The 21,465-nt window shown below is 47.6% G+C and overlaps 1 protein-coding gene across 1 annotated transcript in view; it reads left to right on the forward strand.

Annotated features, from left to right (window-relative positions):
* Positions 1-21,465, forward strand: part of LOC309581114 (E3 ubiquitin-protein ligase MIB2-like) — a gene marked incomplete at its 3' end in the record, with an annotated part of 55,058 nt that overhangs the window by 33,382 nt on the left and 211 nt on the right. The window contains 11 exon segments of the mRNA XM_082295553.1: positions 783-961; positions 1,983-2,167; positions 2,896-2,961; positions 11,951-12,086; positions 12,088-12,277; positions 16,011-16,123; positions 17,478-17,617; positions 18,760-18,927; positions 19,550-19,714; positions 19,930-20,040; positions 20,893-21,019. Coding sequence (XP_082151679.1) covers positions 783-961; positions 1,983-2,167; positions 2,896-2,961; positions 11,951-12,086; positions 12,088-12,277; positions 16,011-16,123; positions 17,478-17,617; positions 18,760-18,927; positions 19,550-19,714; positions 19,930-20,040; positions 20,893-21,019 — 1,580 coding nt within the window.

Below are 21,465 nucleotides of genomic sequence, written 5' to 3' on the forward strand. Positions count from 1 at the left end.
GGACATAAAGATCTAGAAATCACTGCAGGATAGGCCAAAGGTGTGGGGATAATTTAATTCACTGGAAAATCCAGCATAAATTTTTAAATTATTATTATTATTATTAAATTTGAAATTATCAGAGTAAGTGAAACCACCCATTCCTCCTTTTTAGCTGTTTGGAAAAGCACAGTGCATTGCTCTTCCATCCTGCTCCTTAGCAAACCACCAGGAGCTGATGGCTCAAGTGCAGGTCTGAGGTTCTGGCTGCAGGAAGTCCTAAAGAGGGATCTGTTCATGTCATTCCCAGTATTATTTACAGTAACATCATCTCTAAATGCTGTAGATTCTTTCACATCTAATTTTACTTGCCCTGGCTGACATGCTCTGGTCTTTTAAGTCAGTGGAATATGTGACTTGACTTCAAATTATTTGGGATCATGCACATCAAAATTTGGCTCTTTAAATAGCTGTCATTTAGGGCCCTGTGCAGCAGCTGCTCACCAGTTCTGTGGAGTCTTCAGCTTCTTCCTTTTCACTCCCTGGAGAAGTGAATGCCCATTTCTCTGATTTGTAGGGATTATCACCAGGTAGGATCAGTCTGAGGCACTCCTGGCCCTGGAATGCAAGATTTGAACCCATTATTTACATAAAGGCCAAAAGAATCTTTGTGTGCTTTCAAAAAGTTGCACTTCCAAGTTTTAAGCACAAGGTTTAAGAATTTATTTAAATTTTGGTACAAATCAGAGCAGAGGATCAGAAGCTGCTTCTGTTGACAGAGTGCGTTTCTCAACTTCTTTTAGCTGCAGGCTTCTGGCTTCCTGGGAAATGTGGAGCTGAATGTTGGGACTGCCATTGCCTGCTACTTAGCACAAGAAGGAGCAGACATTAATTATGCAAATCATCGGGGAAAGTCTCCTTTGGACCTCATTACAGATGGAAGGATCATCCAGATTGTCAAAGACTTCTCACAGAAATTCAGGTAAGCCTCAGGAAACCCTTGCAAACCAGAGTTTTCCCCAGTTCTGGTGTCTCTGCAGCTGCTCCAGGAGTGTTGGAGCCTCTCTGAGACGCTCTGGATGTCACCCTGAGCGCCTCCTGTTTCTTCTGGAGCTGCCCTGTGTTTCTGGAGGGGTTATGTGAGGGTATGTGCTGAGTTTGGAAGGGTTGGGAAAAGCAGATTAATGTGGCTCTATGCAAACTGAGGCCAAGAGGAGCCTGGCCACTGAGGCCAAGAGCAACTTTGCAGAGTAATCCTGGGTTCTGTTTTACTTTCATTTGATTCTTCATTGACAGATATTTAAAGAGAGTGTGACAAAAGAGTGGGCACCGAAACCCACAGAATTTATTCCAGGGCTAGATGAACACTTGTTTTGAAGCTGATAAGAGAAATAGCTGAGAAGATGCCAAAGGGAGAGTATAGCAAGTCAAAGCTGGCTTTTGCTCGGGTTCTGAGGAGCATTTGTTTGGATTTTGACTTTGCAAACATGAAAGCAGAGTTCTGTTTGATCTGAGGGCACAGGCTCAGTGCTGTTCCTGCTGGAGGAGGAGCCACCCAGCAGTGCTGCCATTGGCCATGCTTCTGGCCCACTGCAAATTACAGGTGAAATGTGTCCCTTTAGCATCTTCCCTAGGAATTCTGTCAGTTCAGTATGTGTTGGATTGAGCTTTTTGCTTAAAAAATGTCATTTTTGTCAGGCTGGCACTTCTCATTACTGGTTTCAGCAGATGATTGTGCTGTTACCTTACTGTTACCTCCAAAAGAGCATGATTTCAACTAGTGTAAATATTCGAGATCCCTGCTCTTTTCCTTTCTTTTTGGACAGAACTAGTCAGGATCCCAGCTGAGCTGTTCCCAGCAGGGCAGGGAAGGTTCCCAGGTTTATCCTCCCTGAGCATGTGCTGCTCTGTCTCTTTGAGGAGTGTTTCCCAGGGATCAGTTCAGTGTTACCCACTGCTGCAGGAGCTTGTGGCTCACATTTCCTGCTGGCTTCTGCTTGCAGGGAACAGCAGGTTTCTTCAGAGAGCTCAACCATCACCTGCAGCCTTCGCCGTGTGCACACCACGCCCAACACCATGACCAACCTCAGTGTCTCCAGCGTGGCAGTGCCCACAGAGTGCCTGGTCTGCTCAGAGCTGGCCTTGCTCATCCATTTCTTCCCATGCCAGCACAGTATTGTGTGTGAAGGTGAGTCCACACTGATTTTTTCCCCTTTTTTAAAATTTTTTTTCCTGTTCCCCCACCCAGCCTGCCTGTCTGCCCTGTCAGAAACCCAGCCCTGCTTAGACACAGAGCTATTGTGCTGTTTGTGTCCTGAAGCAACCCCAGCCTGATTGCAGCATCTCAGACAGCCAAAGTTATCTCTGAAAAACACAGAATGTTCTGCCCACCTGCTGGTTGGGACTCCAGGCAGCTTTGCTTGGGCTCAGAGATGCCTGGGCAATTCAGAGGGAGAGCCAGATGCCTCAGTTCTAGCTGTCAGTGCTTCATCCCTCAGAAACCTCCTGAGAAGGATTTCCCTCTCCTCTGGCTTTTGTAACTCGTTGCATTTCAGCTGATTTAAGGGCAGCCTGCTCAGACTTGTCAGCAAGTTTATCTCACACGGCACAGTGTGACCACAGGGAATTTGGTCAGGACTCTGTGCCAGAGCTTCATCCTCTTCCCCCAGAGCTGTTGGGATCAGTGCAGCAGCTCCAGTGGCACAGAGCAGGGAGGATTTAAAGGTGTTGTGTTTGCTGCTGACCTGGGGAAAATTAAACAAGGGAATAGGGCACAGCTCAGGAAGCAGGTAGTGACCTCATTCCATGCAGGAACAATCCTCAGTTCACCCAGGGAGGCCTCAGGTTGTACAAATCTGATATTCTTGAGTCTGTTGTGGCCTTAATTGTCATCTCTCCTTGTGTCGCCTCTGGTAGAATGCTCCAGGAGGATGAAGAAGTGCATCAAATGTCAAGTGACAATAACCAAAAAACTGAAACAAGGTATGTTCTGGCTGTTGCTGCTGATCAGGGCTGTGGGGAGGGTCCTGCACAGTGTTAGTTTGAGGGGCATCAGTGATTTTCAGTGCAATAAGAGAGTTCATTTCTTTTGGCCTTTGTGTGTGTGTGTGTGTGTGCATTATCCACCTTTAGAGAGAAAAAAAGTAGATTTTCTCAGGTCACCCAGGCCAAGCTCAACTGCTTAGACAGGACAGGACATTGAAGGGAGCTTTGCCTGGGCCTGGCTTATTTTGTGTAGTGAAAGCAAGCCCCAGGTTCCCCGGTGTGTTCTCACATGGGGTGATTTAACAGTGAAAATTTATGAGGGAGGGAAAATTACATCTTGTGCAAGCCTCGCTTGTCCCTGGGCTGAAATCAGTGTCCGTGCAGGGCTGGCATGTCCCAGTGTTTCAATAAAGCTCTTTAGCCCAGTTTCAAACAGATTTGTCTCCTGCCCACATTTCCCAGTGTCAGGATGAGTTGTGATGTCAGCAGGGTTTGCTTTTGCCACTGAAGCCTTTCCCAGAGTGCTTGTGAGGGTTTAATTGTGTGTCCTGCTGCACGTGACTGAGCATTGTGGGCTCCTTTTTGGAGTCAAGCTCAAGCCTTGTCACCTGATGCCTGGAAAAAAAAGCAGGACTCAGTCCCATGGCACTGGACATGCACAGCTGGCAGAGCCAGAACTCCTCTTTGGAGCTGCACAATGCCAAAAATACCACTTTGACCTGACAGTGGACAGGAGCATTTATCTTTGCTGCAGACTGGCAGCAAAATAATGATGGGAATTCCAAATAAGACGTTTGCAGGCAAGCTTCCAGTGGAGGAGGAACATCAAGGTCTCTCAAATACCAGCAGGATTTCCCCAGCAGTGATGTCTTCAGTGCTTGCCTTTGACAAACTCCCTGTCCCTGAGGAGAGGATTTGAAATCACTTCTTGCACCACTGATGTGCAATTCCAGAATGCTGAGGAAAGGGACATCTGAAGTGAAGTGTAAAGCTGCCTAATCAGTGATTCAGGAGCAGAAGATGAGCAGTGAGAGCTGAAACCAGGAGAATATTTACCTAAGCTCCAGTTAGGCAGGATTTGGGATTCTTTCATTTCACAGAGCTGACCAAATGACTCTTACTTGCGTAGCTTCATGTGCATAAAAATCAACACAAGTCATTCAGATGGTTTCTTCTGAATCTTTCTTTTCTCATTCTGAAAGACACACACACATTTCTTAGCCATTTCTTAGCCAGAAATTTGAGTCCCGAGTGTGACCAGGAGGAGGGAGAACACAGTGTTTGTGGCCCTGTGAGAGCATCAACCATCTTTGAATATTTTCACTTGAAGGGAGCAGCATATTCCAGAGCACCAAGGCAGGAATCTCAGACAGGATTAAAAAAACAAACCACCAAACCACCCCAAACACACCCAAACCACTGAGCAAGTAAGCAGAGGAAGGCAACAGTCTGTAAAAAGCATCACCCCAAGGCTTTTTATTTAATCCCTGGATGAGACTCAGTGCAGAGAGTGCAGTGTGAGTGAAATGCTGCTGCTGAGGGGCAGAACCCCGTGGTTAACCCTGCTCTGACCCCGTGCTCTGCCCACAGACAGCACAGAGGTGGAGTGCAGCCCCAGCTCCGAGTCCACGGAGCAGAGGAAGCTGATGGAGGAGCTGCAGAGCCGCTACCGGCAGATGGAGGAGAGGATCACCTGCCCCATCTGCATCGACGACCAGATCAAGCTGGTGTTCCAGTGTGGCCACGGCTCATGCCCAGACTGCAGCTCCGCCCTCACCGTGTGCCCCATCTGCCGCCAGGCCATCCGAGAGAGGATCCAGATCTTTGTCTGAGGAGGCTTCGCTCCCCCCGGCCCCACGTCCTCCTCTGCTTCCCCTCTGTCACGCTCTGAGGGGTTTGGCTCCCTGGAAAAAAGAGAGGGAAGCACAGAAGGGATGTGCTGGGGGGAGGAGGAGGAGGAGGAGGAGGAGGAGGCCCCTCTGCCGTGGTGTCCCAGGGAGGGGACAGCCCCTCACCTGTGCTGCTCATCCACCACCACCACTGACCCAGCCACACTTGCAGAGCAGAGCTGAACAGATTCCCCAGGAGATGCTCCAGAGGCATCCAGCTCCAGGACTGTTGGGAGCTCCCACTCAATTCCTGAGGAGATCCCGGGGATCAGCTCTCCCAGATGTCAGGGACAGGGAGGTGATGTCCCAAATCAGCCCCCTCTGAACCCTTGGGGCTCAACAACAGCACCGAGAGGCAAACCTGGATGTCAGGAGGTCCTAAAGACAGAGCGTGTGCCTTAGAGAAAAAGTAGTGAACACTGATTGGAGAAAATCTGTTACAACAAATATTTCTGACCTCTAAGTGACACTCTTCCTCTTCTTCTTCCATATTTTATTTTATTTTTTCTTTTTTTGGCACAACCGTGTGTTCAGAGACTCCTGAGCTTTCTATCCATAATGCCAAAGGCAGGTGTTAAATACTCCAATCAAAGTGTAAAGAAAATAAATAGTAATAATTAAGATATGGGGGGAGGGGGGGAAAAAAAGGGATTTCATTTTTGTTTCTTTGTTTTGCAGCAAAACTTAATAAAATAAAAGTATATATTTTCCTGAGCATTAAAAATGAATGTACAAACAGTAGCTGCACTCTGGATTCAGCTGTACTGTTTTCCAACTGAGTGAAGAATTATTATCCACTGAGTCATCCTGTAAAGTAAATTTTGGTGGAAGTGTGGCTCTTTGTGTGGGGGGTATCTCTGGTGACACAATGATGCCCAAACCTCCTGTTTGTTACGTATTGGAAGCAATATTTAAACAAACAAAACAAAAAAAACCCTGATTCCTGTGTTCCTCTGCTCCCTTTGTTCGTTAGCAAAGAGGTGGCAAATCTTTTCAAGATATGTTGAACTGTGTGGAATGTGTGGTGGTTATGGGAATATTTATTACTTACAACCCTGTGGTGTATTGAGAAAGTTATTTCACCAGTTCTTTCCTCCTAGAGATAATACTTACCAAAATATTCACTTGAGCTTGTTACAGTTTCAATAGGTGGGGTTTTTTTAAATCTGTGAAAATGGATCAGATTTAACCCCTAAATTATTTGCTTGGGTCGTACTTAACACCCAAATAACATAAAGCTGAATTTCAGAATCAACTTTGGTGTAAAAACCAGAGGTGCAGGTTCTCATTCTTTCCCAGAAGTTCATGCTGATGGGAATCCCTTTGGAATAAGTCAGAAATTTCCCCAAATTCTTTGCTGGGGCAGCAAAACAAAAGTGCTCTGCAAAGGCTGCTCTCAAAAAGTACAAATCTGAGCCAACTTCATCCTGTAAGAGCTGCTTTTATCCACCACTTTTTGGTACAAGGGAATCATTTTGCAGACTATTTATTACCCCAGCCCCATGCTAAGCATTTTTTAAAGAATAATTAATTCACAAGCCTCCCCATAAGTCCAAAATGCTGAAGGATATTTCACCATGTGTGTTGTATTTGTGCTGGCACCAGGGGAGAGGGGACAGAGGTGGCAAAATGTTCAATATCTGTTGTGCAATTCTCATCTCTCATTCCAAAGGTGTCCTTTTATTCAGGAAAAACAACATGGAGCATCTGCTTAATTTTTTTAAGATGGTTTCTTTGGGTGCTAAATGAAGAGAGGCTTCCAAGTGATTCTTTTCCCTAAAGGAAAAAAAATTGTAGCAAGAGTGCAGCCTTTGACTTCCAAGCTGTGCAGCTGTTGCAGGAAATTGAAGTTGTTTAAAAGTGATTTTTTTTTCCTTTCCTGGCTAATGAAAACAGATTTTGAAGGAAGGGAAGAGCTCCCCTCAATTTTATGTTTTATCTGTTTTCAACTCAAGAGGTGGCAGAAGGCAGCAGGTGCCCCTTTGTGCCAAGAATGTTTTTGGCAAACTTTGCCCCCCACACTGGGCTCAGCTCAGGCTTTGGAAGGGAGAGGGAAGTTCTGGTTTATCTTCCTTGATAAACCTGTGTCAAATCTGCTGAGAGCTCGTGAGACAGGAGAGGTGGGGGAAGATCTTTTTATCATTTTCTACCCATTTCCTATTGGATTTCTTGCTGGGTTTTGGATTTCTTGCTGGTTATAGGAACAGGGAAGTTGTTCCTGCTGCTGCAGGGAGGGAAGGAGATGCCAGAGCAGTGGGAAATGCTCCTTTAAAGGCAAATACCATCATTGGTTAATTAGTGTGGGTAATGAGCAGCTTTCTGCTTGATGTTTGTGACCAGCTGGTCTCCCAAAAAGGAGGCTTGGATGTGTCCTCTGCAAAGGAGTTCCTGGAGCTTCTGCCATCTCCTGGATGTGTCTCTGGGCCTTCAATATTCCCAAGTTTTTCTGGTGTACAACTTCAATTTTAACAGGTCAGCTCATACTCATACTTGGCACAAGAATTTTCTAAATCTTTTGTTTGGAAGTGTGGCCAAAATTCTGTGTTTTACAGGCACTGAGGGAGTAGAGAGAAGGGAAATAGTTAAAAGGCAGAGTCAGGTAAAGAACCCATCTCTCCTTTATGTTCCCATTAATCAGTGCTGCTCCCAGGATTCCAGGAGCATTGGTCCACCCACAAATGGATTAATAATATTAATAACAGCTTATTAATACATCCCACCAGCGACAAAAATATCCCCACCCAGGGAAGCAGTTCTTAGTTCAGTGTGGATTCACTTTGTTATCTGTGGTTTGAGAAACCTTTCTCCCTGATTTTATCCCTGAAATTCTGCTCCCTGCGTGGCCAGGACTGCAGTGCTGAGCTCCTGCCTGGGGTCAGGGCTCCGTGTAATGCGAGGTCAGGCCAGTGCAGGCCCTTCTGTGAGCAGCAGCTCAAACTGACAGTTAAGCAAAATATTCCTTTTTCCTTGCCAGCTGGAGCTGTTTTCAGCTCATTTGTTATTCATCAGAGCATGGATTTTTCTAGGAACATCAGCAGATGCTGATCACGAGGGGCTGCAGGACAGAAAGTGGGAGAATTCTCTTCAGGCCCCAAACATTCCTGTTCTCCCCCTCCCTCGGGAGCATTGCTCCCTGTTAGAGCACACAAAACCCTTTTTTTAGCCTACAACCCACAGAAAAAGCACAAATTTTCAGTGCCATTCCCACAGGAACCACGCAAGAATGTTGGGTTGTTGGTTTTGTTTTCTTTTCCCCCCAAGTTGGGAGCTGAAGGGCTAAATCTGTAAGTGCTTTTTAAAGGAAGGGCTGTGAGGGTTTCCTGATTCCTTTCACATGGGCCACCGAGGAGCTGCTCTGTGGTAAATCACATTCCCTGTGGCCTGGCTTTGGAGCAGTGCCCTGCAGATGAAAATCTCGCTCCTGGTGCCTTGAGCCATCAGATATTGAGTCCTTCTCCTTTCCCCACCTCCGTGCAGATTTCCCAAATCCCAGCAGGGGAAGCTGATGGGAGTGTTTTGTTCCAGTGATGAATAACAGGCTCTTAGCCCTGAATAAATAAAGAGGTTTCCTGAGAGGTGAGGTTCCTTGGTGGTTGTTCTCTTGATGCATCTCTTAGCGCAGGTTTTGTTGTAATATTTGTTGTCATAGATTGGTTTTGTGTTGTTTTGGGGGCTGGGATGAAGCAATGCCAGTGTCCTGAGAAATGGAGTGGAGATACTGGAAATAGTGCTGAAAATAACATTTCGTGGAGGCTGAACAAAGGAAAGGAGAGAAATGCTAAGAATAATCCATAGAGGTGAAAAAATATTTAATTTTGAGCTAAAGGCTGCCCTGGGGAAGGGAGCCATGTGTTGTGTGTTAATGCACAGCCCTGCTTTAAACCAAACATTTCAGCAAATGAGTGAAAAGAGCAAAGCCAGGCTGAGGTGATTGAACAAGGGGAGTGCATCGTGTTGTGCAAATGAGCCCGTGCTTTATGTTCTCCACGGCCCCTCGTTGCCCATTGTGGGTTTTATGCAACATTCCTTCCCTCCTGACAGCTGTTTGGAGCCTGCTGCTTCCCAGAGCTCGGGATGTGCATCCCTGGATGTTGGCTTGGAAAATCCCAGCTCCCTACAATGGAGAATCCAGGTCCTGCTGCTCGCAGGGAGGACAAAGCAGAGTCAGTTCCATGCCCTGCCTCGCTCCCCTTTCCCCATTACACCGTATGGATTCCCTCAGTGTCATGTGTTCCACTGCTCAGAGACACAAACCAACGCCAGGAATGTTTCTGCTGTCCAAATATAGTCAGGATGACAGATCCTGCCTGGAGTCCAAACCAAATATCTGCACTCCAGAACCTCTAAAACTCAGCAGAACTCTGGAGCTGCAGCAGCAGCTGCCTGGTAAAGTGTGGGGAGTATTTCCAGCTGAGGGTTCTGTGCCCTGCTGGCTCCAGAGGTGCAGGGACTTTATCAGGGGTAGGTATTGCTGGTGGGCACAGCAAGGAGATCCTGAGGCTCCTTTAGCTCCACCAGCTGCATCTGGGGAGTCCTGAGTGCCTCAGCAGAGGAGCTCTCCTCATCTGACTCTCATTGCCCTAAAAACTGAGGTTTGTCTTGGCCTTACTGCTGAGCTGGTTTCTCAGCAAATATTTGGCTTAAACTTGAATCATTTTGAGAGCGCTCTGCAGCCAGGGGTTTGGTGGGGTTGGGTGTGCTGAATTTCAGTGTGGACGGGCACAGTGCATGCTCAGCATGAGGGGAGAGAAAGCAAAGTGCTTTCCAAGAAACCCTGCTCTCACTGCTGACCCATCCAGGGATAACCTGACAGGGGAGCGGGATCCTAAAATGTCGCAGGGGTCGTGGATCATCTCTGCAGCCCAAGACTCCCATTCAGCCAGCACAAGATAAAAGAGATCGTGTGCAGCGTGGTCTCTTCCCATTCAGAATCGTTCAGTGACTCATGGAAAAGGGTTTTCTTGGCTGTGCTAACCTTTAGTAGCTGCATGGAGAAGTTTTCAGAAACAGTGAGGTGCTAAAAACGCGTTTTACTAAAGCTCTGTGCACTCGCTTTGCAAGGGGCTGTGCTGAGATGGATTTTACATAAACTTTAACTTTCTTTACGTTATGAAGGAAATTCTTGGTCCCCTCAGGCTGTGCTTGTGTGAGTCCCCAATCTCTGCTTCAAAGCTCAGGCTCCCGTGCTCCCCTTCACAAAAATGAGGCAGTGAGTGGGTGCTTGGAGGGTTTCAGGTTCCCGATCTGCCAGATTCCACAGCGACCTCGGGCAAGTCTCTTCACCTGCCCAGAGCTGGGCTCTGAGCCTGTCCAAGGTGCAGGACAAAGCCCTGCCCTGGGTCAGGACTGGGGGACATTGAACTGCCCCCAGGGACCGGGATGCTCTGGCAGGAGGAGAGGTGGGTGTGCAGAGCATAAATTAAAATCTCCCTCGAGCACTGCTGAGTCTTGCTGGCTCTGGGAGAGGCAGAGGCACTTAAAGCTGTTCCGTGACTGAAACTCAATGTTCTTCCAGCTCTGTGTTTGATAACAATATTTTTCTTTCAAGCCAGTGCTGCCTTACTGGAGAAGAGCTCTTGGCTGGAGGTTTGGAGCCCCATTCCAAGGCAGGTTTTTCCTTCAAGACTCCCCTCTCAATCAGCCTTTCTGTTCTCATCTGCAGGCTCTAAAAGAAACTTTGAGAGTTCGGGGACTCAGGGCACTGATCAGTTGAGTTTCTCCCTTTGTGCTGTGATTGCAGCTCAAACCACAAATGGGGCTGCATTTGCATCTCTCCCTGGAGCTCCAGATGAAGGATTTTTTCAGTCATGCACAGGCACATTCCTTCTGCCAGTGGTGCTGCTGGGGAAGGAGGAACCATCCCTAGAAAGCTGCAGCAAGCAGCTGAGGGGAGCCAATTCCACAGGAGGGAGAGCCCTGGACCCTGGCTTTGTGCTCTTCCTCCTGCTTCCAGCTTCCCTTTGTAATCCTATCCATTGCTTCCTTGCCTGTTACTCCTTATCCTGTCCTTTTCCTGGGGTCTGGACGACCGCTGCACTTTGTGGTGGTTTTTCGTGGTGAGAACTGAAAAGGAAAATGTTCATGAAATTGTACACCCAGACTCCCTGGCCTTATTTATCCTGAGTTGTTTAAAAGCTCCAGGCTGACTTTAGTCTGAAAATACATGAAACTTATAAAATGCTGCAGGCTTGATTATGAACTAGGGTGGAAAATATTCCAATTAAAGCATTTTTTCATTATTAAAATTACAAGGCTTTTCTGAACCCTTTCAAATGCCCCCAAGGAATTTTTACATGACCTTCCCCCTCCCTGGCATTTGCTGGTGGAACTGGGAGCTTGCAGAGTTCTTTTCCTCTGCCTGGGCAGAACTGGGGTTGAGTTCACCTCTCCTCAGGACCAGACAGAAAAGTGCAGCAGTCTCTGAAAACCTGAGAGTTTCTGAGGAAGCTTTTTCAAAAAGTCCTGAATTGATTCGTGCCTGGAGATGCCTCAAAGAACCTCCCAGCTTAAGACAAGCTGACAAACCCCTCCAAGCCAGTCTTTGGGACCCAAAATCAGCGTGATTCCGAAAACACTTGATAACCCAATTACACCAGAAACGTGCAGATCCCCAGCCAAGTTTGATGGAAGAGGGGCTGGTGTTTACTTTTGTGTGAGTTTGTAACTCCCTGAGCAGTTTCCCAAGCAGACAAGCCCAGCCTGCTCTCCAGCATCTCATTTTCCATCCGCTCCCGAGGACAGCCCGTGACAAATGACTCTGAGCATCCCCAGTGACACATTCCAAGGGGGTGATGTTGCCCTTCTGGATTCCTCTTGCTGCCCCCTCCCCTGGGCTTTTTGGGTTTTTTTTTTCATTCCATAAAGCTGACAACTGCAGATTTGCCCTCTGTTGATGACACAGTTAAAGAGAAGAGTTCATGTCCACCCCAGCTTGTTTCACTTTGCTGCTGTTGCTCCGCCAGCCCAACTTTCAGCTGCAGTAACATGATCCCACTTGGCAGAGCCTGAGAGAATCTTTGGCACATTGGAAAGAGGCTTAATGTAAAGTCTACTTTTTTTTTTCCTTTTTCTATTTTTTTTTTTTAATTTTTTTTTAGAGCTTTTTGAAACTCCACTGGTTCTGCACAGCTCTGGCAGTAGCTGCAGGGCTACTCACAAACGCTCCAAATGTGAGCTCAAGGATTACAGATGCATTCTGTGCAGGGAATGTCTTGAGTGCCTGTCCCATCTCCTTCCAAAAACTCCTAAAGGACGACATGGATCAGGCAGAACAACTTTCTGCAGGCAGAAGGAAAAGCTCCCTGTCCCTGGACAAGAAGAGCAGTGGCTGGAGAACCACGGTGGGATTTTTGTGTCTGTTCCCTGCGCTGGCTTTGCTGGTGGTTGTGGAATATCCAGCTGGAGCTGCAGTTCAGGAAATTCAGGTGAGGAGAAGGGATCTGCTTCTCAAACGCCTGGGAGGGGAGTAGGGTGTGGGGTGTCAAATAGAGGTGATTGTGTGTTGCAGTTAGAGGCTGGGATCTAAAGAGATAAATATCTAAAGAGATAAATATCTAAAGATCTAATCTAAATAAAGAGATAAATATGTAAATATCTAAATAGATCAATCGATCTGAATAAATCTCTAAATAAATCTAAATAGAGGGGTAGACCTAAACAGATCTATAGATAAATGGATCTGAATAGAGAAATAGATGTCAGTAGATAAATGGATCTATAGATTGAAAAGATCTAAATAGATAAATGTCTGAGAAGGCAACAAGATGTGTTTAGGGCTGTTTGAGCCCCCTCTTCTTGCAAAGGATCCCAGAAGATAATTGTGCATCCCAGAGGAATCAGGGGGTTGGAGCTGTGTGTGCAGCCTGGGACAAGCAAACAGGGAACTCACACAAGGTTGGGGTGGTTTTCCCTCGGAGCTTTGGCTGCTCCTGTGGATTCCCCACTTCCCCAGCTCAGGCTGATGTGGCATTGCCTGGATTGGGATTTCTGTGCTGAGCTGAGCTGAGCTTCCCTGCACTCCAGGGTTTGTGGTGTGGGGGCTAAGCTGGGACCTCCAGAACTCTCGGCTGCCTCTGTTTTGGGGTCCATCCCTGGGCAGGATGTGCTGGGACACTGAATCCAGAGGTGACCATGGCAAAGCTCTGGGACTCTCACAAGTTGATCTTCACTTTTTCCTTTAGCTTAATTTTAGCCTTGAATTTTATCTAAAAAAAGAATCTTTAGGTACATCCTCTCCTGGTTTTTGTGTGTATGAACATCCTGGCATTACCCCCTTCATTTGCATCACATGCTCAGGCTGTTATTAATTGGTCCTAATTCAGAGTGATGTGTCTGTTTGGCTTGAGGGGAACTGCATGGCTGGGAGGGAGAAGGGAATTAATTACAGTCATTACAGTTCAGTGAAGTAAATTACTGGAGGTTTGAGTGCACAGGGTGAATAATTCAGAGCAGGGCTGTTGGCCAGTGTCTCCCTTTATATATGTATGTATTTTTAAATTTTTCATTTATTTTTATATATATAATTAATATTGTTATATATATATGACTGGTATTATTTTATTATAAAATTTATTTTATTATAACATTTATCTTATTTTAATATAAATTTGATTTTTTTATATAAAATTGATCTTTTTATATAAAATTGATCTTATTTTAAGATAATTTTTAACAAATTTATCCTATTTTAATATAAAATTCATATTAGTTTTCTAGAAAACTTGTATTATTTTTATATATAATTTCTATTATATATCATTATATTACATCTATAATTTATCTTTATATATTTTTATATATTATTTCTATTATTTTTATATGTAGATAGAATTTATATATATTTTTAATATCTACGTTGTTGAGAGAGAGAATTTAATACTCTCCTTCCAGTATCTCCCAAACATTTGGAGTATTTGAGACCTTAACCCACAGCTCACTGGGTTTCTTCCTGGGGGTGTCTGACCTTTTCAGTTCCATATATCCCCAAAATCTTGGCTCTTTGGCACCCAGCCAGATCCTTTGATTGTGCTGGGGATTTTTAACTGGGTCACTGCGCTGCTGTTTGACCCCCAGGCCTGAGCTGCAGCCTTCGGGTGGTTCCCCACCCTTCCCCCATTCATTTGGCGACACTTTCTGTTAATTAAAAGCATCTTTGTTGTGCCAGTGATGGCTAAAACAGAGCCTGGAGGAGAGCAGAGCCCAGGTTTGAGCAAAGAACTCGACCCTCGGCACCTCCCTGGATCCCACAGGTCAGTGGCTGATGCTCTGATCTCCTTGGTTTGGATTTTGAGGACAACTGAGACATTATTTTAATTTCTCCCCTTTGTCCGTTCAGCACTAATGGCTTTAAGCTTTTATGCTCAGTGGTTGTAGAAAAGAAATCGTTTTCCTCCCTTGGGGCTGCAGTTTTCCTTGCAGAAGGAGAAGCCAGCAGGCTCCATCTGGCTGGAGTTGTCCCAGGGGACTGGGAGAGCTCAGGATTCCCCCTGTGCTGGAGGGATTTAACAGCCAGAGGAGACAAACTGGGCTGTGCTGCTGCTCCCTGTGCCCCAGAAACTGGGAATGGCACCAGCTGTGGGGTCGGTGGGTTGTAGAGGCTGGGTTGCAAATCCAGAGTGCCCCAGCTTTGCCAGAACATCCAGCACAAGGACAGAGAAACCCTGAGGAGCTTTAACACCTCGCTCACCCCAGTGTGAAGTTAACAACTCCTGAGTCAGAGTCTTCTGGAGACTGACAGAATTCCCAGTAATCCTGATGCCAGGATAAATGTGTAACCAGCCCCAATCCTGGCACGGATCCTGGAGAAAACAACAAAGGGAGGATTTGCATAATTCTCCTCTACTTGAAAGAACTTCGAGAAAAATAAAAGGGGAAAATACCTTATTACGCTGTAATTATGAGCTAATCTCCTCCTGGCTCCTCTTGCAGCTCCGGCAGATCCTCCACCTTGCCTGTGCTGCTCAAAAGGAGGCAGAATTTTCCTTTCTTAGCCCAAAAAAATGGCATTGTCAGAGTAGAATCAGAGCTAAAACCCTCTGGGGGTGAAGGGAGAGGGACAGCAGCCAGTGACCCACATCCCACGTGCCCAGGGAGGAAAGGGCAAGGCCTGGAGCTGAATGAACCAAAAAATGGGATCCAAACCCTGCCAAAATCTGCAGCCAGCAGGGAGGTGTTGGCTCCCAGCTCTGTCACCATCCTGGTCCTTAAAAGGTGGTGCTGGTTTCTGAGGGTGAGCCAGCTGCAGGGAACACTGAAATCTGTCCTTGTATGAAAGAAAGGTGCTGAGATGAGGTCAGGATGGAAGGAAATGGGGCTGTCAGACATGAGCAGGAGAAGGTTTCCTGCTGGGAGCTGCCCCAGCCTGTTGAAGCCATGGAAAGGTGCTCGTGCTTCGGGCAGGACCAGGAGCTGTCCCCTCAGGCCTCTTGTCTCGCCCCTGCCTTGCTGTGACAGCAGGGATGTGCTGTTTTGGCTCCCAGGGCCTCAGTTCTTCCATGAGGAAACTGGAGACAGCTCTTGCTGCCTGTGGAATGTGCTGTGAGGCCGGACAGACTCTCGTGGTGCAGCTTCTGTACCATGGCCACTGTCTGTGGCTCTTGGTGCCTCTGGAGCCCAGAGATTTTCAGTGTCTCAGCCCCAAAAAGGGGAGACAGAGCTGGAAGACTTCCAGAAAACCCTGTTGGGTCCCATTCATTTCCCTCCAGGTACTAAAAGGCTTTTCTAGCTGGAGTCAGACGTGTCACAAAATGTGATGGCTTTTGCTGTTCGATGCTTTAAAGGCACTCCAGGGTTTCCAGGGCTCCTGTTTACTTTGAAGGCATTTCAGATGCACAGCACAGCTCTCTGAAAGAGCTCCCTGCACAAAGAGTTGCCTGTTTTAGTCATTTCTCCAGATTTACATTTCTTCTGTGGCAAAGAGAGGAGGAAATGAAAACTTTCCAGGCAGAGTGGCCAGGAGCCTCCTGAGGCCTCAGTTCTGCTCTCCAGGAGGAGAGTGGCTGTTTTGGGATGATGCAGGACCAGTCTCATCCCTTGCATACCCCCAAGGCAGAACCAGCAGTGCTCCCCAGCCCCCAGGTGTCCTGTTTCACACAGTTTTTATTCTACACCGTCCTGGAGTCTCTCCCATCTCCTCCAACCTCCTGTTTTGTCTTTAAGGAAGATGTCTCAGCCCTGCACATCCCAGCTCCTCCTCGGCCCCCGGCGCGGAGCAGACGCTACACGATCACCCCGGGGCACCTCAAGTGGGACCACTTCAACCTCACCTACAAGTAAGGCCTGGAATGAGCCCCAAAAGTGATCCTGGGGCCTGAGCTTTTCCTGCTGTATCCAGTGGCTTTGGATCTTGGCCCTGGGGCTTTTGCTGAGCCGTGTGCCAGGGCAGGGAGAGCTGCTAAAGCCACTCCACAGCAGGAATATTTCGACAAATGCTGCACCTCTCACTGGAGTGGAACTGCTCAGGGAAGATTCAGACTCCCCACAACAGGGACCTCCCTCAGAAGGTTGTGATTGAGGATTAGTTCTGTCATCCTGGTGGTTTTTTAAGAGCTCTGTATGAACCGAAATCCGCGCCGAGGGAGATCACTGGTGGAATGTGACCCCAGGATTTCTGTGATTTCAGGGCTCTCAGTGCCGAGGGATTTTAGGAATCTCTCTCACTGTGCCTGCTGACAAATAAACAATGAAAAGCCCTTGCTGACAGTCCCGTGGTGAGGGAAGGCTCTGCTCCTTCCCCTTGTGCTCATCCCAAACAGGCTCAGCCTCGTGAGAGCCTTCATTGCCCAGGTTTGCCCTCATGAACAGCCTGGCTTGATACGAAACCTTCTGCTCCCTTTAGGATGTGCTGGGACGAGGGGAGAACATAATCAGCATAGCTAAAAAACATCCAGAGGGGATAGAGAATATGCCCAGCTTTTCCCAATTGCTCCACTTGAGGCAATTCCCTGAATGCAGATCTTCCTGTGGGACGAGGTAAGTTCCTAGGAGCCACCCGTGCATTTCCATGGTCCAAGCAGGGCTTCTCCCAGCTTTTACCAGGAGTTTTCCCAGAGTTTTCCCTGTGGCCTAAGCAAAAACCTCTTCTGAGTCTCTATCCTGAGGGATTAGAATTTTTTTCAAAGGAAATAACTCCTTTTCCTATGGATTTTTTCCAAGGAAATAACTTGTTTTCCTATCAAACCTTTGACATCCATTGGAACCCTTTTGGAAGTTCTGCCTGACTATTCCACACCAGTGTCTGCACATCTGTGGGAGCCCAAGGGTCAGGAGCAAGAATTCCCTGCTGCTGGAATGCAGCTCTTTCTTCTTCTGGCGACACTGCACAGCAGACTGGGACATAATCAGGATAAAAACAGTTTTCCAAGAGAACCTGTGCAGGAGAGGAAGAACAAAAGCTGGAGTTAGTCCAGAACATGTGATTGTAAAGAATATCAGGAATTTATTCACCCCTCTGGGTGCTTTATTAAATATTATTAACATCCAGCTCCAGCTACTCCTGATCCGAACCTCTTGCAGCGAGTGCTTTGAAACACTGGAGAAATCCTTGATTGAAGCAGCCCTGGAGAGCCTCCAGCTGTTTGAGGAGCCAGGGGTGTTTTCCTGAGGCTGTCCTGTGTGTCCCTGCAGGATCCTGTCCTTCCCAAGGAACCTCCTGAGCGCCAGGGACACGCGCCGGGGGCTGGCGGCCGCGTTCCGCATGTGGAGCGAGGTGTCCCCGTTCAGCTTCAGGGAGGTCCCACGGCACCTCCCCAGTGACCTCAAAATTGGTGAGTCCCCCCCCTGTGATCCTGAGCTGGGGCAGGGAGCTGTGGGGTGTGCTAACTCCAGCAATTCCAGTGTGTAATCCAGGAGTTGGGAGGCAGGAGAGGCCTCCCGTGCTGTGTGGACTCAGCAGCGCCTCTTGGATAAGGTTTGGGGTGTCCTTTTGCCTTTGGGCAGGCAGAGAAAAACTGCTTTTGTCTGCTCAAGGAAATATTAATGTCACAATTCACACTTTCTGTGAATGGTGGTTGGGAAGTTTCAGGCATTTGCCAAGAGTGAATCCTCAGATTCTGGGATGGGATCCCACAGGTGGGGAAAGCCACAGGAAAATAAGAATCCACAGGTTCTTACTCCACAGATGGTGAAATGGAGTGTTGGAAGGTGGAGTGACAGCCCCAGGGTCACACAGAGCCACAGAGCAGGTGAAGGATTCCAGCTGTTGGTGGGTTCAGGCTCCCTTTTGCTGATCCCACTGGCGCAGTCATTGCTCCATCCCTTCCCTCTTCCCCTCAAGTGCTCTGTGGCTGCTCCTGAGTTTTCCTGGGGCCTAGAAAAGGTCAGTGCTGAGGTGTTTCCTGCTCAGCCTCAAGCCCAGATGTCAATTCTGTCTGGGATTTCTGTGTGTGAAGCACAGATTCCCTGTGCCAAGGGCACAGCCGGCAGATTCACCCTCATTTTGCAACACGTTCCCCTCTGGTGCTGCAGGACGTGATGTTCCTCCCAGGACTCTGTCCTGCCACCACCTGGAGCTCCCAGTGCCCAATTCCAGGGATTCAGGATCCACTGTGATCCTGCTGCAGCTATGACTCCAAAGCATCTGCTTATTTATGTTCAAAATGGAGCAATCCAGGGGTTATCAGCTCTGTCCAGCCTCTCCCTCAAAAAGATAATTTCCACAGGGTGTTGCAAAAGGAGCTCAGCATTCCCCACTGGAAAACAAATTCACTGGAGCAGCTCTAAATCCAGGGTCAGCACAGGGCTGAGTGTTGCTGTCAGCCCTGAGAAATGCTTTGCATTTATCCTTCATTTTGTGGCTCTGGAGGTTGGCAAAAACCTGGGATCCCACCAGAGACCTTTCCAGTGATCCAGGGGCTTCCTGGCAGGCTGATGCTGCTGGATACCCCTCAACCTGCTGCTTTTTCCACAGGTTTCTACTCCATCAACCACACGGACTGCCTGGAGTCCCTGACCCACCACTGCTTCGATGGCACCACGGGGGAACTGGCTCACGCCTTCTTCCCACCCCATGGAGAAATCCACTTTGATGACCATGAGTATTGGATCCTGGGGAACACCAGGTTCAGCTGGAAGAAAGGTAACACAGGGAGCACATGGTGGAGGCCTGGGATTTAGTCTGGGATTTGCCTGATCTGGGAAAGAGACAACAGAAACAGTTGGGATTTTATTGTGGGTTTGGAAGTCGTTCCTCCAGCTGTGCGGTGGCAGGGCCATTTCTTGCTGGAATTACTGGAATTAGTGGAATTACTGGATAGTTCAACCACATCCTTAGTTAAAATCCACGTGCTGGATGCTGCCAAGAGGCTTGAGTTTGACTCCAGGCTGTGGGGGATGCAGAGGTCAAACCTCTTTCAGACTGGAATCTTCCCAATCCCATTTCTTCTGCTCAGGGCTGTGGGAACAGAGTGAGGAGGGTCACTATTGCACTGGGTCAAACTTTGCTGGTCCAGAGCAGCTCTCCTGGAGCCTGGCACTGCTCTGGATCCTGCTGCTGGAAATCAGAAGCACATGGAAATAATTGGCTCTGTTGGGGCCCAAGCAGCTACGGAGAAGATGAAACTGGGACAACATTGCCCGTTCTACTGCTGAAATCTTTCCCCTGGTTTTCCACCAGGAAGAACTGTGGGATAAAGCAGAGCTGTACACCAGTTGTACTTTGATATGACACACAATTCCAGCTGGTTTTCCTTTTCCCCCAGGAGTTTGGCTCACAGACCTGGTCCATGTGGCAGCCCACGAGATCGGACACGCCCTGGGCCTCATGCACTCCCTGAACCCCAACGCCCTCATGCACATCAACGCCACCCTGACTGGCAAAAAGACCATCTCCCAGGATGAGGTGTGGGGAATCCACAGGCTCTACGGTGAGGAGCAGGGATCTGCTCTGCAGGGCTTTGCCTGGCTGCTGTGGAGCTCTCATGGTGTCACATCCCACCTCCAGCTCTTGTGCTCCTGCTTTAGATCGTTCCCCATCCCAGCTCCACGTTGTTCCTTCTGAGCACAAACTGACAAATTTCACCTAAATTGGGTCTCTCCATCTCCCCCAGCCCCTCTGACACCTCCTCTCCTCCTGTTTCAGGCTGTAAGGACAGGTTATTTATGTGCCCATCGTGGGCAAAAAAAGGCTTCTGTGAGAAGCGCAGGAAGCTGATGAAGAAGCACTGCCCGTCCACCTGTGACTTCTGCTACGGTATCCAGGGGTTTTTCTGGGATTTGGGGTGAGGGCTGCACAGAGGGAGGAGGTAAAAGGGAGGTTGGGATAGGGAGGATCTTAATTTCACACCAGAACTCAGTGGACACAAGTGATCCAACTCCAAGCAGCACAACAGAGATGGTGTCTTGTACATCTGAGTCCAGATCCAGGCCTGGAACGAGGACTAATTAAACATTTATGGAGTGGAACATTAAATTGTCCCATTCCTCTCTGGTGTAGCTGAGCCAGGGAATAGCCATGCAGAGAGAGGGGCTGCAGAGCAGGTCCTGAAGCAGGGAGGGGACAGAAACAAGACAAAGGACAGCTCCAGCACAGCTGGACTGGAGCTGCTCCACAGAACAGGAGATAAGGGATGTTAATCACCTGATCCAGTCTCAGGTTATGGATCCAGATGAGGAATCAATGCAGGACCAGGTGAAGTTGCTGCAGCTGTGGAATTAAATTCAGATAAATACTACTGGCCTTAGGATGTCCTGTATAACCAGTGCCTCTTTCTTCAGCACAGAGATACTCCTTTAGACCACATTAATGAAAGATGCAATCAGATAATTACAAACCCAGATATTCCATGGGCTTTTCAGGCACTGGCCTGTTCATCTCCTCTTCCATAGCTGTGAAGGGGGAAGTTGATTTTTATCCACCTCAGTTCACACACCACAGAATTTTTATCTTTGCCCATTAATTATGTTACTTGTCTGTCCAAAAACTGCTCAGAACAAGGCACTTCTAAATGAATACTTTGAAGGCTCCTTAAATGATGATTTTGTGAAAGTGTTTTGGGGTGGCTAAAGCTCGTTAACTTTGCCATTTCCTTCTCTCCCTGGACAGAATTCCCATTTCCAACAGTGCCTCCCACTCTGCCCCCACCAAGGACCAAAACCAAGACAGTTTCTGAGGGCAGGAACGTCACCTTCCGCTGTGGGCAGAAGATCATCCATAAAAAAGGCAAAGTCTAGTAAGTGCTCTGTCCCTTCTCCCAGGCCTTAGGAGACTCTACACACCAAAAACCACAAGGAAGGATGACAAAGCAGGGTAAAGAAGAATGGAGTTTATAATCTGGAGCTTAAAAAGGATAAAATCCAATCTATATCTGTTGCACAAAGCTAATTCCTACCATCAAGCCAAGTTCCCTGGCTATATTCTGCAGAAAAACCTGAAATTTAAATTTAGCCTTTCAGTTAATAATTAATTGGTTGTTACTAAATTATGAACAGGTTCTGGATGTATCTAAAATTTAGGTTGGCTCAAACCCATGAGTTGGTTTAGACTCAGGACTGTGCCCTGTTAAACCTCATTCTCCACCTGAAATACAGACTAAACCTCAACTGTGTTTTGTTAAAGTCTCTGCTCTACACTTATTCAGCAAAATTTCTTAGTAGAAATAACTCCTACCACAAATAT

This window comes from Coloeus monedula, assembly GCF_965178545.1.
Source record: "Coloeus monedula genome assembly, chromosome: 22".
Lineage (NCBI taxonomy): Eukaryota > Metazoa > Chordata > Aves > Passeriformes > Corvidae > Coloeus > Coloeus monedula.